This window comes from Ambystoma mexicanum, chromosome 9 (assembly GCF_040938575.1).
Source record: "Ambystoma mexicanum isolate Mex_15411 chromosome 9, UKY_AmexF1_1, whole genome shotgun sequence".
NCBI lineage: Eukaryota > Metazoa > Chordata > Amphibia > Caudata > Ambystomatidae > Ambystoma > Ambystoma mexicanum.
The window spans coordinates 1,023,560,271-1,023,576,244 of NC_090931.1; the positions used below are offsets into that span (position 1 = coordinate 1,023,560,271).

The window sequence follows — 15,974 nt, forward strand, 5'->3', positions numbered from 1 at the left end:
ACAATTACCACATCCACAAATGTTCTGATGAAATGGGGCACCAGGTAGCATTACAAAAGTGTTCTCGGAAATTCATTAATTGCGATTTGTGAATGTGAATACCCTTTTTTTGATGCCCGGGACTTTTTCTGTCAAAGTTTGACACGGGTAGAGTCCAGATTTAAATCTAGATTAGTAAAGGTTTTAAGAACTAAGAAAAATAGAAAAGGGACTAAATACGCATATTTTCTCTTCCCTGGAAATGCGTGGAAATGAATGTCGATTTCAGGGAGAGATACTGTCTCACGGTGACCAGGAATAAGGAAAAGGAGGTAGAGGGCCAATGTTGGAGCCATGCCCCGCTAAGGAAACTATGATTCCTGGAAATTGAATTAAATGAATCAGTGGCAGAGCCAGGGGAGGGGTAGGCTGGGGCGGTTCCCCCCCACACCCGTGGATCGCCCCTGGTGCCCAGTGCACACCCCAGTCTCCCCCTGGCGCACTATTACCCGCCCCGCTGCCTATGGCACTGAAATGAATGATAGTGGGTTGCCTGATAGGTATTGGAGTTGCAAAATTACAGTTACACAGACCATGATAAAATCCCACAGTTCTCTTTTATGTTATTTAGGTGTTTAATGATGTGTTGTAAACTATTATTATGGTGATCGTGTAGTGCTGTAATGGTTTTTTCCTAAGCTTTCATAATAAAACGCTTACCATAAAGAAATAATTCTGCTGTAAAGGTCCATGTGTTTTGCTCTAGGAAAACATTTCAGCATGTAGGACATTAAGTTAGCGCAGGTATCAGTATCTGTAAGCAAATGGATGCTAGTGCCCCATTCCTCAGCATTTACATTTCATGTACTTACCTCTGGAAGAAGGCGTGCATCGTTTGGAGCCGATGATGCCCCCAGCAAGGAAACGACTCCATTGCAATCCACAGTACTGTGCATTTTACCATTCCTGGAAAACCGGCGCAGAATCCTGGAAGATCGACTGGTCTGGCTAATGTTACTGTTGCGACGTTCGCCATGTTGGCTGGGTATAAACAGCGAATCTCTTCTGCTGTCGTTATCCTCGAACGTGCTATGTTCGTCATCTGCAAAGTCGTTCTCTGACCCCACGTCTTTCACACGGGTTTTGAAGCTGAAGAAGCTTGCTCTGCTATTGCGCCTGCGTGGGGAAAACAGGGGTCCGCGGATATTCAAGACTGACTGTTTAAAAGGAAAGAGAAGAGGCCATCAGTAAAAACTTCAGTGAAAAAATCAGTTATAACAAACATAAAAGTACACCATCAAGCTTTATTGTCTGGCTAAAGAAACTGGTCTATGTGCTAGTTGGCAGTTGGTAATAGATAGAGTGACCAGACATCCTGGTTTTCCTGGGACAGTCCTGGGAAACTGCCCTCTGTCCCGGGGTCCCAGGAGTTTTTTAATTATATAAACCCATCCCAGGATTTGAAGGGTGGCTGGGTGGCTACGGTCCTGTTTTTTGTCGGGACCCGATTTCGAAATCCCAAAATTGGGACCAGCACGACTCTTCCTGCATGAAAGGGGTGTAAATGCTTTTCACGCACCCATTTCCTCCCCCTTCCCCTCCCCGGCTACTCTCCTCCAATGAGATTAGTGTGCCTGTGACCTTTCCCCCGATCCCCTGCAACAGGCCAGCGGCATTGAAGTAGGACTAAGGTTTTATTTGTGTTTACTTTCGTCCTACTTCTATGTCCATGGCCTGTCCGGTTTTTTGTATTTTTTATTTTATTTGGTCACCCTGTAATAGAGCAATTTTTGAAAGGCCAATAAGACAGGATGGTGTGGGCCAGTTGTGTGGGCCAAAAAGGGCTGTTTTTTGTTGGAAAATCTGGGCTACCTTGAGGCCATTTCTGACAGTGCATTTGGTATTTTGGGTGAATTTACACGGCGCATTTGCTATACAATGAAGTTATTGCCAACAATGCAACTGTGGATATTACTTTATTATGTCAAGAAAAATCAGCACCTGCGAAACTGAAATGTGGGCAACTTCTTTGTCATTATCTGGGCACAATTTGTGTCCCTCTCTGGCTATCAGTGTCTGCAACGGCTTTTAAAATATTGCTGCGCGATCACTCTTGCTTTGCTGGTCCACAGTGTGCTCGTTTATGGTGCTTATCTGCCACAATTTCAATAGTACATATATATATAGAATGTGAAATATAGCATGTACGCCATTAAGTTGAATGTTCAGTCACAGGCTATAAAAGGAGGAATTTATTGATATGAATGAAAATTATCCATGGCAATACTTTGTCTAGAGACGGGGTTTGCAACTTTTGGCTCTCCAGATGTTTTGAACTGTACAACTCCCATCACCCCTATCCAGCGTAGTGAATGGTGAGGAACCATGGAAGTTTAAGTACAAAACATCTGGAGAGCCAAAGATTCCACACGCCTGGTTTAGGCAATAAGACCAAAACGTCACCTGCTGTAACACAGAAATCATCAACGTGCAAATCCCATACAAACCTTTCCTAACATTCAAGGCAATAGTAGGTGGTTGCAACAATTAGTCAATAGATTAAAGTCTTAAAGACATTGTGGGTCATTACGGGTTTGCTGGTAACCTGCCTGTAATACCGGCAAACCCGACTTACCGGTATCGGCACCCAATATCCTGGTATTACAGGGATTATATTGGTGCCGGCAATGGTGGTAAATTCTCATTCCATGGAGTCCCGTAGCACTCCATGGAATGGGTTTTTCTACAATCACCGGCATCAGTATTACCAGTGCCGATGATTGGGCAATTCTTTGCTAGTAGGGCCTGAACTCCCAGCAAATCAGGCCTGCCGGTAGTTAATTGCACCTACTGGCAAACTCAGAGTGTGCCGGTCCAGTAAAAATACCAGGTCCAGTATTACCGGCATATTTTCTGACATTTTTACTGAACCGGCACACTCTTAATGAGGCAGATTCAGTGGGCCAGAGGTTGCGCTGCTTTTAGGAGTCTAGTCCATAACATAACACTTCACGGTGTAAGAACAGTCCGTTGCTAAGCAAGTTGAAAAACCTTTTTAGTTGCATTCCGGGTGGATCAGCCAATGTCTTTTCCATTTTGTTGTACCTGATCATTTCCTCTGGTATCGCATATTAAGCCAATTTTATATATATGCTTGTGTATGGGGGGTCAAAAGCCCCACACTCTCCTTCTTTACTTTCAGAAACCCATCCCAATTATTTGAGTCCCTCCTTTTCATTAAATAGTTTGCAACCACTTCGGAGCTTAGAGGCCTGCCTTTCTAACTCACTCACATATTATGTAATAGAGTATTTAATTTGTAAAATTCAAGTGCCAGGGCCAAAACTGTTTTAGCATACTTGTGACAGCCCTGCCAACTGCCACCCAAGCCCTGCCCAGCGATGCTGCTTCTGTCCCTGCTGTGGCTGCTGCTCACAGTGACGCTGTGTTTGGGGCCGCAGCTGCCAATCCTGCCTGTTTGTGGGGAGTTAGGGATGGACGGACAAGAGGAAGTATTGGGCACCGCAACTGAGAGAACCATGTGTTGTTGGCGTATTTAGGGTGGGTCCCTCCAAAATTATTTTCTGAAAAAGAGGCAACAGTCTGTCATCAAAGGAATAATCTATTGGGATAATAGCTTTTTTCAGTTTCGGAAACTCCCCCACAAACGTGACTTTAATAAGAATGTTTAGAATAATGAATTAATTAGCAGCAGTTACCCAAGTCACACATTTTATGACCCCAAAAAGTGCAGGAATTTTTTTACACTGCAACCAACCATTGGACACCAGTGCCAATTGATGTGATCCAAAACACTGTTTATATTTAACATTGCCCAACGTTAGAATCGAATCAATGTTCTGTTGTCTCAGTATACAGCCTTTCGACATATACAATGACAGTACAATTATATAGACAAACTTCAGCCCTAGAATATGCGGGAGAAATGCTGTATAGCAGTAGAACAAAAACACCTTTCTCATGTGAGATTTTAAATAGGTGCAATGCGTTCACATGTTAATACAGAAACATCTAACAAATGATAACAACATCATCATCAATAACCTTTAATTGACCGTTATGGTCTTCAGGTACAAAACATCACACTCAAACAATATGCAGTATGCACATAAATACAATGCAGTTGATGTGCAAAGGCTAAAAGTATATAAATGTTTCTGGCGAGAGTAATAAAGTGTGAAAAAACCTCCATGTTAAAATGATACAGCTAAAGTACAATTTAACTTATTTATTTATTTATTTGTTTGCAATAATATGCTTACAGCCAACAAAGGCTTTGCATGTAACATACAACAATACATCCAATTTCATCACATACAAGATTAAAAATGCCAAAATACTCCAAATTCATCATTGTTAAAATGTTCCAATCTAAAGAGTGTGCCAGCAGACAACTGTTTAAGAATACATACAATTAGCTCATAAAACTTAATCATATGGAACATTAAATTCATATTGTTTCCATTTAAAAGGGATTCCCATATTTCATTCATATTATCGGGGTTGCTAAAATTATCATACACTTTCACATATTTGGACCTTAAGAAGTTGAGACTCTTGCATCGACAAATGATATGTTCAACAGATTCTATTGATGACTCCCCATATAATCTACAAAACCTATTTTCTCTTGCAATACCACATTTTGTACCCACTATTTCTAACGTGTAGCACATGTTAAATTTAAATAGTAAGTAACGCCTAATTATTTTACTATCTGGAAAGGCGGCCTGGTATTTAGGTCTTTCAAAATCATTCGACCAGTGTTGCAAGAACATATCACTATTAACTTTAGTAGCAAGGTCAATCATGTCTCTTTCTTTTCCGAAGCCATGAATTGACTTTTTCAATAAATGTTTAATCTTTACATGCAATAGTTCTAACCATTCATAATAATTTTGTTTGGCCCATTTAAAATAGACAGATCGCGTTACGTCTGTAACGCACACATCCGGATAGTTATCCATGTTATTAAAACATTTCATAAGCTCCACAATAAAAGTGTCATTACTCAATATACATAGTTTTATGAATATCATAGGGATTTTAAGCCCTAAAATATTGCTTATGTGCATCAAATTACATTCAAATAATAAATATTTGCATGGAAGTGATTTAGGCATTCTAAATAAAATCCTTAAGATCTCTGCTTCCAATCTGTTCATTTCACTTTTAAACTTTTTACCCCAGATTTCAGCGCCATAGACCAAGCACGGTACAACCTTGGAAGAACGCAACAATACAATTGTACTGACAGAATGCCCTCTTTGTGTTCCTATAAAATGGCTTAAATCCATTGTAATCTTCATACATTTCAATTAAGTTTCTCTCCAATGTTGTTTCCAACACAGATTTTGATCAATAGACACACCTAAATATCTACAGCAGTCTACACCTGCAATGTGCTGACTATCAATAGTCAATTTCAAATTTTTCGCACATTGCTGTTTAGTTTTTCCTAAGAAAGCGATTACTTTGGTTTTTCCAAGATTCATTTTTAATCCATTTATTGTTGCAAACTTTTCAAGGGCATTCAATTTGGCCTGCAGTCCTTTGTGGGTGTAATCTAAGAGCAGGAGGTTGTCTGCATGAACTAGCCAACCCAGGAACAATGTAAAAAGCGTAGCAGCTAATATACAGACCTGTTTAACCCCTCAAGTTTTTGTTATAGATTCTGATCTTTTTCCTTCACCATCTAATCACACTCTCACTGATGTATCTGTATCTAATAGCTGGATCATAGATAGCAACCAAGCAGATATCCCCCATTGCTTCAATTTATTCCACAGTTTTTGCCTCACAAATGTATCCAAGGCAGCACTAAGTACTTGAGTACAATTTAACCATAAAAGTGCAAATGAGTGGGTAGAAGGACATATGTCAGTGCAAAATTAATCAATCAGTTGAAGTCATAGCATAATGCTGTTTGACACCACATCCAATTTCACAGTTGATTTGCATAGGTTCATGGCATCTTATAAAGTGCAGATGGGCTCCCTCTGAATAAGAGGCTTCAAATACTTAGTTCTAATTAACTTACAGCCATCACATAACAACAGAATGTGGGCCACGTTTTCCACTCCTGACCGACAAACCGGCAGATGTTAGTATTAGTGTTGTCCCTATAACTAGTGAAAGCAGCCACTTTTAATGTGTTCAACCTACACTCCATAAATAGGGTGTGGGCAAACGTTGGCTGGAGGGCGTTGAGGTATTCTTCAAAGCCGGGTTCCAGTTTTCACAATAGATATGAGGGTCCCAGCCTCGTGTTATGGCATACATTCACCAACTTCCTTCTCGACAACAAGGTTGCTGATGTTTTTACTGTCGTTTTACTCTCCCTATCAATGGACTAAATATGTTTGTTGCATGCAGAAACTACCCTGTTGTCGGACCCTTCAAGAAACAACAAGAAACAACAAAAACATCTCTCATATATATTGCATGCATCCTGACTTTAGGTTAAAGGGGGAACGTAATGTATATCCCTTATATCAAATGCACAATTAATATATTTGTCTAGAATAGCATTTTCTTGGATCTAGCAATTTATGTTTGTGTCAAATGTTTTAGGAGGGTGTGAAGAATATGGAACGAGAAGACCTAGGGTCCATTCTGCTACCCGACATCCTAACAAAATTCGGTGATGCTGTTCAGCCCACATTATATTGATATGTCTTTATGAACAGACCTGAACAATGTGAGAGTACATAGACAGTGACAGCTATGAGAAGTCAATGCTGCTAGAACAGAAATGTCACAATTGTATGATGTTTGTAAGCGGTTAGGGCCATTTCATCTTGCAGTAGTGAGGTGCGGAAATCGAGTCTATGCAGTTGGGTCCTGCTAACAAAAAGCAAGGGTAGTGCTAGTTAATGAGTATATGCGTATGGACCAGGGCTTTGGACAGCTAACAGCCTATGAACGTGAATGTCATGAGGCTTAACAAGATTAACAAAGAAGTGAATACATTCAATCATGCTTCCATTTTTGTTCCAAATAGACTGATAGCATTTTGACAGAACTGAATATCTCAATGTTGGTGGAACTGAGGCCAAATAAACATTTGACGGCCATCTTCCATACAACTTTCACTATTATTAGATTAGGATTTTGATGTCTTTAGAGAAAAAAAACGTAATCGTTTCACTTAAAAGGGGTAAGATGTATGTTGTACATTGCAGTGGGAGGAGCTGCTTCAAAAGACTGCCCAGGCGCCAAAGCTCGTGGCTAAGATCGCCAGCTGTCAGGAGCTGCTCTCTGCCTGTCTGCCACCTGGAAATCAATGTGGCAATGCTGTACATTGCAGGGGGCAGAGGCACTTGCAAAGACCCCCCCCGCAGGAGACTCGGTGAAGCTTAAAGCTAAGGTCACCTTCTGTTGGTGGCTGGAGTGGTTGGAGTTTCTGGAGTAACTAGGCAGCAAATCATTTGAAGGCGCACCTGTGTAAAACTCGTTAAGGCGGTAAAGCGACTCTGTGGTATGATGATTTGGTATCCTCCTTCCTGGCAGTTTGCCTTTTTTTCATTCAAGGAACCATAGTATCTTAGTCCACTACATCAAAACAGGCCCTCAAGGTAGCAGCTAGCAGGCAATCTCAGAACAATTTTGGAAAGCTCCAAGAGACAGCCTGCGATTGTGGTCATCGCCTTTGTTGTAGATGTTCTTTTTACCTGCATTAATTGTATCTTGGGGCGGAGTATCCCATAAGCTGTGAATCGCGGTTGTTTGGATTCCAGACCTCTATTCAAGTTATCCTTATTCTCTAGGAGAGTGGATTTATTTAATCAGGTGCGTAGGGGAGGGGTGTTGGATTAAGGAACCCCCTTAAGTGGTCGAGTGTGCCCTACACCTACACAATTTGGACCATTCATCCACAAAGAGGAGAGTGGACTAAATCAGTCAGGTGTAAAGAGGAGCAGAGTCAGACTATGGGAGCCACTCAAGAGAGTGCCCTGTAACTGTTGCTTGGGACTATGTGACCCTGTTTTTAACGTTCATGGATCTTAAAAAAATCTACTGAATACATTTTATTGTATTTTATGGGTTCTTAACAAGTTGAAGTGGAAGCTCATTCTTTTTGATATAACCGTAGTAGCACATTTATTTGTTTTACACGTTCTTGGCATGTTTTTCATGAAGATAGGCCAAATGTCTTAATATTTTGATAGCCATGGCGTAATCATTATTACCCTCAGCAAAAGCGAAAAAAGGTCCTCTGTGATTAGCAGGCCCAGAGAAGAAGCAAATGTGTTGATTGGCTAAATTGAAGATCTTCTGAGCACATTCCCAGCCTCATCACTTACCAAAGAGAATGCTAAGGCTTTACCCAAAGGGTTGGTGTCTGTTGCTGTGAATCGTATTGCTAATGCTGTTACCTATATGCCATTAATTGATCTCAGCTCTCCAACGAACATGAAAGCCCCACTCATGACTAGACATCCACAATGTGGGAACAATGTCTCTGTGAACACACTAAGATAGTTACTTATCTGTAAATGCTGCGCTCAAATAACACACACCCCTAATCGTGTTCACAAGGACAGACAACATTCTACTAAGTTTTAAAATTCCTAAGAATGATGCCCACGTGGGCTGGAAGAACTTCAATATCCAGATACAAATCCATGGCAACCGGGAAATGGAGAAATTGGACATTATCCCATCATTGACTATCACACCATCCAGGCAGATGTAGTTTAATGTCCCACTGCTAACAGATTCGAGCTTCTTAGCAAATGGGCATACCATCGAGGATCCAGGAGTAACCCAAGATCAAGAGGTTAGGAGAGATGAGACCAATACTATTATGATCAGTAAGGATACAAACAAAACCATAACGCTGCCTGGCAACCAAATGGTGGTAGACACAAGGGGCTGCACAAGTCCAGCTTTAATGAAGTGTACTAGTTGTTGAAGTAACAGCATATGGCCACTGATAAAAACTCTATTGGCCCTAGTTAAAAGCATGCAGAAGGACATTGAAGTGGTCACAGGAGCAACCCTCCTGAGATCAGACTCTTCCTTAGAAATACACCACAAACAGCACTGAAAAACTAGGGACACTGCTAATAATTGGAAAGTGGGTGTAACTAGACAGTCCTCGGTTTACACAGATGCTTAGGCATAAAGAAATCCTCATTGAAGTAATTCCCTGGTTGAGAGTTCTGTTCATCCATCAGGGATTGCAGGAGTATCCAGAGCCTGGCCATCCCACCCCCAGAAGAAACACTCTTGACTTGGATATTTAGAAGTGCACCCCTATGAATATCAGTGAGAGCGAGGGGTTGAGAGGGCATTTGTTCCAGCCCAATAAGGACCTGCAGTCCTGAAGGACTCAGCAGACTTTTTTGACAGCCTTGGTATCCTTAAAAGGGGAAGAAGCCTCAGTTAACCAGTCATCTGCATAATCGATGGTGCTAATAACTTCCAAATGAAAAGAAGCTACCAATTCACCCATTCCTTTCATGAACACGCTTGGTGCTCAATCCAGGCCAAAGGGATATACCGAAAATTAGACGTGATTTCCCTTGTAACATAACCTCAGAAAAGCCTGACGGGAAGTTTGGATTGGGCCATGAAAGTATGCATGCCTGAGGTCTATTGTGGTCAGGAAATCTCCAGTATGTATGACAGGAATTATGACGTGCAAAGTGACAACATAGGTCTCTACTCTGCTCTGATTTTTGAACTCTGAGAAGGAAATGCAACTTAGCAGCAACGTTAAGCTTTCTATTGGTGGCATTAACATGAGAGGCATACTTAGCCAGTGCTTGTGTCTGTAGGTTGCAGGCCAAACAGTTCACTTTGGCCACTGGTAGGAAATAGTTTTGAAACCAGATCAGAGGGTAATGGTGTACAATGAACCATGTAAACCAGATTTGCCAACGTCCTTACATTATTTCATCAAGAGGCACAGTGCCTCCAGGTGAATGAATAGAACGTCTGTTTCTGTTATGTTGTATGGCCTCAAAAGATTGTCTTCCTCTGGTTCTGGTGGAGGGGGTCCAGGAGATGGAGAATCTCTCTAATGTGTTCCCTTTGCATTGTTGAGCCCCGGATGGACCTGACACTGACAAATCATCACCTGCCACCTATGCCTGCCCCCCTTCTCCTTGATTTCCACTGGCATATCATCTAGGATATGTCTCCTCTTCAATTATTTTCATTGTTTGAGGAGAGGGTGGCGGTGAAAGAGGGAAGAAATTAGATGGCGGGCTATCTGAGAAAAGGGATCTCACTTTCCCGGTGGGTGCGTTTGTCTGCACACTTCTTTGGGGTTGCTGCCTGCTCCAGAGCTCAGATGGAGTTAGGTAGTGATTTCTGGCATTTTAAATGTTGCCTGGCAACTACACAACACAAATAGGCAGATTAGAGCTGTCATTGTACCCTGTGACAACACAAGCCTTTGATCCCACATCGGCCTACTGGAAGCCTTTCCAGATATGTTGTTTTATATTAGGAAGTGGACCGAAGTGAGCGACGGTGGGAGGCAGAGTCACCTTTTCACCAAATCCTCCCCCTGATAAGGGACTGGTGTGGACTTGCTCCAGAATGTTGCTTGCCTGAATTAACATATGAGAGAGCCACCCCAAAACCCAGCAAGTCTTGAGTCTCTGGTGCTGCACGTCACCGGCCTGTGCCACAGTGCTCCCCGGTATTTGTATTTTGTATTTGTATTTATTTGTCATGTATTGAGCACTTTCCTCCAAAGTGCTGAACATAAAAAATGGCTACAGTACAATAAAGTGAGATTTGGTAGGTTTACAGAAATGTTTCCTGTAAAGACTAGGTCCAATTAAGTAAGAATGATTTAGGTTAAAAGCAATTGGAAGTGGGAAGTAAAGATTGGAGAAGATAGGTCTTTAGAGAAGTACAAAATGCAGAGTAGGAGGTAGTAGAACAGAGAGGGAAGGGGAGAGAATTCCGATGACAGGGAGTAAGAAAAGAACAGGGATTGGGCACAAGGGGGACGAGGGACTGATAGCAAGAACTGGGATTGTGAATGAAGAGAACGAGCAGGAACATAGAAGGAAACCAAGGATGAGATAAGAGTGGGAGCAAGACGTGAATGGATTTGAAACCTATGCATAGACAGTTGTACTTGAGCTGAGAGGAAACTGTCTGCCAACCAAGCGAAGAAAGAGATTGTGAAATGGAGTTGCGAGAGGATCACTGGTAAAGAAGATGTACAGAAGCATTGAACATGTTTTTAAGAGGGGAGAAATGGGTAAGAGGAAGGCCAAAGAGAGTAGTAGAACAGTAAAAACAGTGAGAATAAATGTGCGATGAGATCAGGAGTTTGGTAGCGCCAAAGTTGAGGAAAGGGTAGGCTTTACGAATTTTAAAGAGTTGGAAGCAGCAGGACCGAGAGATAGTAGAGATATGAGGTTAAAAGGATAAGTCTGTATCAAAGTAAAGACCGAGATTGCGAGCAGAACTGGGGAGGGATAAAGAAGAAGGGGGAAAGAAGACAGAGTAGGTAGGAGAAGGAGGGCAATAGTGGTGGCAGGGAAGAAACAAACTTCCGTTTTTGAGGAGTTTAGAACAAGAAAGTGGACTGACATCCAGGATTTAATAGCAAGTAGGCAGGAAGATAAGTTATAGGGGAAGTGCATAAGAAGAGGAACCAGCCCAAGAGACAGAATAGGTACAGCATCCAGTGCATCAGGCCCACTTTGCAGTAATCAGGCATCAAAAGGTATATATTGGGATATAGGCAGAGAGCCTAACAATTCCCACACACAGTATTAAAATCATTTCAAATGTTTATATTAAAATGTATATTCATGGTAATATTCTGAAGATGCTGTAAAGGGAAACATTTTAAATTGGAGACTATGAAAAGCAGACTATAGTGTGGGGGTGGATTGCTATTGTAGGTCGCATGGTAGTGATCAAGAAAAAGTAAACAAGAAGAGCAGAGGCAAGGGCCGATGAACTATAGTCTAAAAGATTTGGAAAGGGCAGCAGTGTATGCCAATGCAGCCTCCTCACCTCATTTAAGAACGGTGTTGATGATGACGGATGAGGAGGTGGTAATGGCAACCAGGCTGGTATGCCACTGGATATTATTCCTCTTTGAATGGCGCAGTGAGCTAAAAAGTGGTTGTTGACCTTCCTGAATGGAATAGAGCTCATAGAACAGGCTATTTCTGCCAAGTTCGTTCTCAGTGGTGGGGCTCCCATACTTCTGTACATTTTGGAAATGGCAGCCTATATCCCCAAACAGTTCCATTTGGTGATCTACTGCACTGGAATAGATCCCAAATAAACTCAAAAACAAATTGTAGCATTGTGCTACCTGCAGCACACATGAGTGATGCTCAACTCAAAATAATAGATCCAGTGCTTATGTATCTTCAGTCTGTAGCAAAGCAAAATAGAACCCAGTACATTAAAGGTGGACATTTGTCTTGATCGTCACTTCTTGGGCCGTGTATATAAGTATGCTTTCATCGCAAACTTTCTTTTCTGTTGCCAAAAAGACAAAATACATGATGATTCTGCATGTAAGTAGGCATCTTTTATTGCCAACTAAACTCCTCTGGTATCCAGGACGAATGTAAGAATGATCTTTCGATCTCTCGTTTTCTGTCTTTTTTTCTCTCCAAAGCACTGCTTGATTGGACTATGCCATTTAGATCCCTGCTGCACTATGCAAATGTTCTCGAACTATATACACCACTGCTCCAGGCCCAGGCTGCTATTTTACCTCTCTAGTTAGACCATATACTTTGTCTCGGGAGCATAGCTCAGGGGCAACGTACTCGCCTTGGAAGCAAGATGACACGGAGCAAAACAGGTTCGATCCCCATAACCTATCATATCATATCACTCACAGAGACGGTGCAAGCCATTTTCACTGGCCTTGCCTACGCATTACTACTCTCTGAGTGTGGTGACTGCAGATTGCTGAAGGCAGGCGTGTGCCAGGGTGTGTCTGAGAGACTCAGCGAGTCTGCATATGGGCACACACCTGCATATCTGAGCACATTGACCCAATGTTGTCATCCTACTAGCCTGGTACTATCATGGATATGGAAAGGGGTAGCAGGTGGAGCTACCCACTCGAATCTCTGCAACAAACAGAAAGTCAGCGTCACACTGTCTTCATAAATCAGCACACTCGATTAACCCCAGAGCAAATACTGATTTGGCGGGCTACAATGAGAGCACTCTATCCTTCTTGTACTGCATGCATGCACCATTGCATCGCATTTGGTGGCGTCTACTGTAGGCTGACTGGCGCCTCGTGCCTGTGTTTCCCCCTGGGGGTTGCGCCTCCCTGAGTGTCTCCAAGTCACCTAGGTCCAGTTTCATTAATAACGATGAGCCATTCAGGAACTCAAACTTACACACAATAAAAGGTTCCATATCAGTGACAGCCACAGGGCTCTGAGACGAACAATAAAATAATAACAAAAAAGAGATACATAAAAACAGTGACATATGCGAACTTCTCCTTGAGCTACCTCAATATTTGGATAGCCCAGACTACCTTCATATCAGACCTGCTTTCCTAATCCATTCCTTTTACTTTAGTCAACTTCTGAGATGCGACCCATGCGAAACGTCACACAGTGGACATGACTTTCAATTAAGATGTTTGTTTCGAATGATCATGCCATCCTCTTTTCCATTAATCTCGCTCTCACAACCCCAAAGTGGTCAAACCTACCTACTGAAACTGCCTGGTCCTTCCTGGAATAGAATTGCACTAAATGACCTGACAGATCATTTATTTCCATCCAGCCTTTCGTCCCCACTAATTGAAATATTGATTTATCTTCTTAAAAAGTCCAAGGAAAAACCATGCACTCTCATTCAACGCAAGTTACAGAAACAACAACATGAGTGCTTTATAGAACACCAAATGCATTTAAAAGTAGAGCAGTCAATATAAGAACCGTATGCTACTATCACAATGTCATATTTATAACACAATCCTAAGGCCACCCTCCCGCAAAAGAAAGTTTAAAAATAGTTTGAAGTATTTTGAGACCCCTCGTTTTCGGCCGGTTGTATGCAGGACTCACAACATGTGCAATTGCCTGGCTGATTTCTACACTTCTAAATTCACTCAAACGTAAGTGAGTTCCCGTTTTTCCTGCCTGCTGTGTAAACAATCAGATCCGACATTTGATGGCTCTGACGTGCAACCACATATTTTGTCCTACCTTTTTAGTCTTGTTTCAGTGAAGTTGTATTGCACTAACAGTGATCTAATGATAACAGATGAGTATGAGGCATAGCTCACTACAGACATCTTTCTTTCATGTGGTTTCTATTTCATATTGCAGTGTAAAAAGAACAGAAAACAATATCCCCCACTTATTATTTATTATTTTGGATTTGTAGAGCGCACTGCAGCCCACAGGCATCGAGACGCTATAAAGAATACTTAAGAAGGCTTGCTTGAGGGTTACATTAAGCAGCCCAGAAATAAAGCTTAAAGACAGTTGCTTATAGGGTTAAATTACAAAATACAGTATTCTACATCGCATAGTGTGCCAAATTCAGTGAAGTAGCATATGTAAAATATCGCACATGGGGATAAGCCCGTTAGACAAAGAGCCTAGTTTTTAAGGCCTTGCGGAAGGTATCATGAGACTCGATTGATCTGATCTGGTCTGGGAGGTTGTTCCAGAGAGTAGCAGCCCTTGTCGGGAAACTCGAGCCCCCAGAACGCACTCTCCACGTGTGAGGAACCATGATGCGGTTGGCATAGGCGGACCTGGAAGGTCTGGATGCTGTTTGTCTGGAGATCCTTTGTGCTAGATACCTGGGCGCGATTCAGTGAAGACATTTGTGTGCTAAGGCCAGTGTTTTGAAGACAACCCTTCCCTTGATAGGTGGCCAATGTACCTGCCTCCAGACCGCTGATATGTGTTCCCTGCGTGATATGCCTGTTGCGGCCCTTCAGGCGTTATTCTGGGCTATCTGGAGTTTAGCCAGGTTTCTTTGGAAGTTTCATATAAAGAGGGCATTACAATAGTCCAGTCTGGAGCCAATGATGGCTCTGGCTATGAATACATTTATGTCGGGTCAAGAATGGACTAACAGCATTGATCAGTTTAGAGTGATACGCTGCAGAGGAAGCAATAGCATTGACCTGCCTGTCCATAGTCAGGTTTGGTTCGAGGTACACGCCCAGTGTCTTAATCGCTTGTGATACTGTGATGGAGATGTTGTCAATAGTGAAGGCGTGATATTCCTTGACGAATTTGCTCAGTGTGAATGGAGACCCAATCAGATCAGCAGGAGTTTGGTTTTTTCACTATTTAGACAGAGCCAGTTGTCTGCCATCCACGATTGAATGGTGGAGTAGATGAGGTTGAGGGTGTTTGTGTCAGTTGGATAATCCCCCGAGAGAGGTATGAGCACCTGGGTGTCATATGCATAGTTAGTATATGATATGGCCAGTGAGTCCAGGATTCGGAACAGAGGTCTGGTGAAGAGGTTATAAATGGTATGGGATATGCAAGAGCCCCGTGGGATTTCACATTTGATAGGACTAGGGATAGCATTAGAGGTTTCCCGAGAAGACCTTCATTACTCTCTCCTGAAGGAACGAGTTGATTCATTCACATGCTTTAGGGGAGAAGTTAGCAGTGGACGAGAGATGGTGGCATAGGGTTTTGTGCTCTACCAAGTCAAAGGCTGCAGAAAGGTCTAGGAGCAGAAGGAGTGCAGGTTTGCCTGCGTCTCTCAGAACATCTATTTGATTTTTTAGATCAAGTAGAGCCGTTTCGGTGCCATGACGAGGACGAAAGCCGGACTGGCGAAGTCCAAGAAGGTGGTTGTCCTCAATACATTTTTAAACTTGCAGGTAAACTGCTTTGTCCAAGATCTTTCAGAGGAAAGGGACAATAGTAATGGGTCTGTAGTTCCCAGGTATCAACGGGTCGAGAGATTTTTTTTAGTAGTGGTTGGATCCAGACTTCTTTAAGGGAGGTGGGTACATGAGACGA

General features: G+C 42.3%; 1 protein-coding gene across 2 annotated transcripts in view; it reads right to left on the reverse strand.

The window, feature by feature from the left end:
* LOC138488902 (sodium channel protein type 2 subunit alpha-like) overlaps positions 1-15,974 on the reverse strand; it is a 1,546,115-nt gene that overhangs the window by 554,447 nt on the left and 975,694 nt on the right. For both annotated transcript variants that reach the window (XM_069616296.1, XM_069616295.1), the window contains exon 12: positions 852-1,196. In XM_069616296.1, the coding sequence (XP_069472397.1) occupies positions 852-1,196 (345 nt within the window). The remainder of the gene's footprint in view (positions 1-851; positions 1,197-15,974) is intronic.